Here is a 966-nt window from a genome sequence, read left to right as displayed (position 1 = left end):
ACCAGGGCTGGGCTAGCAGGGGGCTGCGGGTCGGGAGTGAGGGGCACCGGCAGGGCTGGGCTAGGAGGGAGCTGCGGGTCAGAAGTGAGGGGCACCATTCATTGCGGGGGGGAAGATGTCTCACCTGGTGAGCTCTAGTGCCTTGGCAGGGGGGCCCCTGCGGCCCCGGCTGGCCTCGGAGTGGACCACGGGCCGGGCCAGCAGCAGCACGTTGGGCACCAAGAGGGCGGGGCTGGTGCAGGCCACGCCCACTGTGACCACTCGGACGCGATTGTGCACGTCCACCACCTCCCCACGCTTGCTGATCTGCGGGTGGGGCAGAGAGGGGCAGGTTAGTGCCTCCCCCCACAGCCACTTGCAGGGCCGGCTCCAGGCACCAGCCTACCAAGCATGTGCTTGGGGCGGCACCTGGATGGGGGCGGTGCTCAGGCCCGAGAGCGGGGCCGCGACTGGGCTCGACGCCCTCCCCACGGCGCTCCGGCCGGCCGGGGAGAGCGGGGCCCACGGCGGGCTCGGCGCCCTCCCCTGCCGTGCTCCCCGCCGAGGGGTGAGGGGGGCGGCGGGAGGCTTTTTTGCCTGGGGTGGCAAAAAAGCCAGAGCCGGCCCTGGACACTTGGCCCCAGCTGTTCGCTGCCCCAGAGCCCCGCCCCCACCCCAGCTCTGCCCTTCCCCTATAGCCCCGCCCCCAGCTCTGAGCCCAGCCCCTCACCCCCGGTACCTGTATGAAGTCGCTCTCGAATATAGGGGCGTACTGGAAGATCTCGTACTCGCCGGCCCGGAGCTGGCGCTGCAGTGGCCCCATGGCCGTGTTCATCAGCCCCCGCGCCTGGTCGCAATCCGCCGTGTAATACGGCAGCACCAACTCCTGGTGCATCTTCCCACCAGCCTAGAGCGGGGCGGAGGGAGCCCGGATGCCTGGGTGGTTAGAACAGTCGGGGCTGGGAACCAGGACGCCTGGGTTCTCCC

The 966-nt window shown here is 70.5% G+C and overlaps 1 protein-coding gene across 1 annotated transcript; it reads right to left on the bottom strand.

The window, feature by feature from the left end:
- Positions 1-124: 124 nt before the first annotated feature.
- LOC113409189 (protein FAM71C-like) lies at positions 125-874 on the bottom strand (the record flags this gene model as incomplete). Its single annotated transcript, XM_026662846.1, has 2 exons — positions 719-874; positions 125-306 (listed from the first exon to the last, which is right to left on the bottom strand). Coding segments are annotated over exons 1-2 (338 nt in total), but the record flags the coding sequence as incomplete, so codon positions are not given.
- Positions 875-966: the final 92 nt, after the last annotated feature.

The sequence above is a fragment of the Terrapene carolina genome, unplaced genomic scaffold (assembly GCF_002925995.2).
Source record: "Terrapene carolina triunguis isolate 2854851 unplaced genomic scaffold, T_m_triunguis-2.0 Scaffold30720, whole genome shotgun sequence".
NCBI lineage: Eukaryota > Metazoa > Chordata > Testudines > Emydidae > Terrapene > Terrapene triunguis.
Note: the sequence above shows the minus strand (reverse complement) of the source record. Positions and strands in the feature narration are given on the sequence as shown.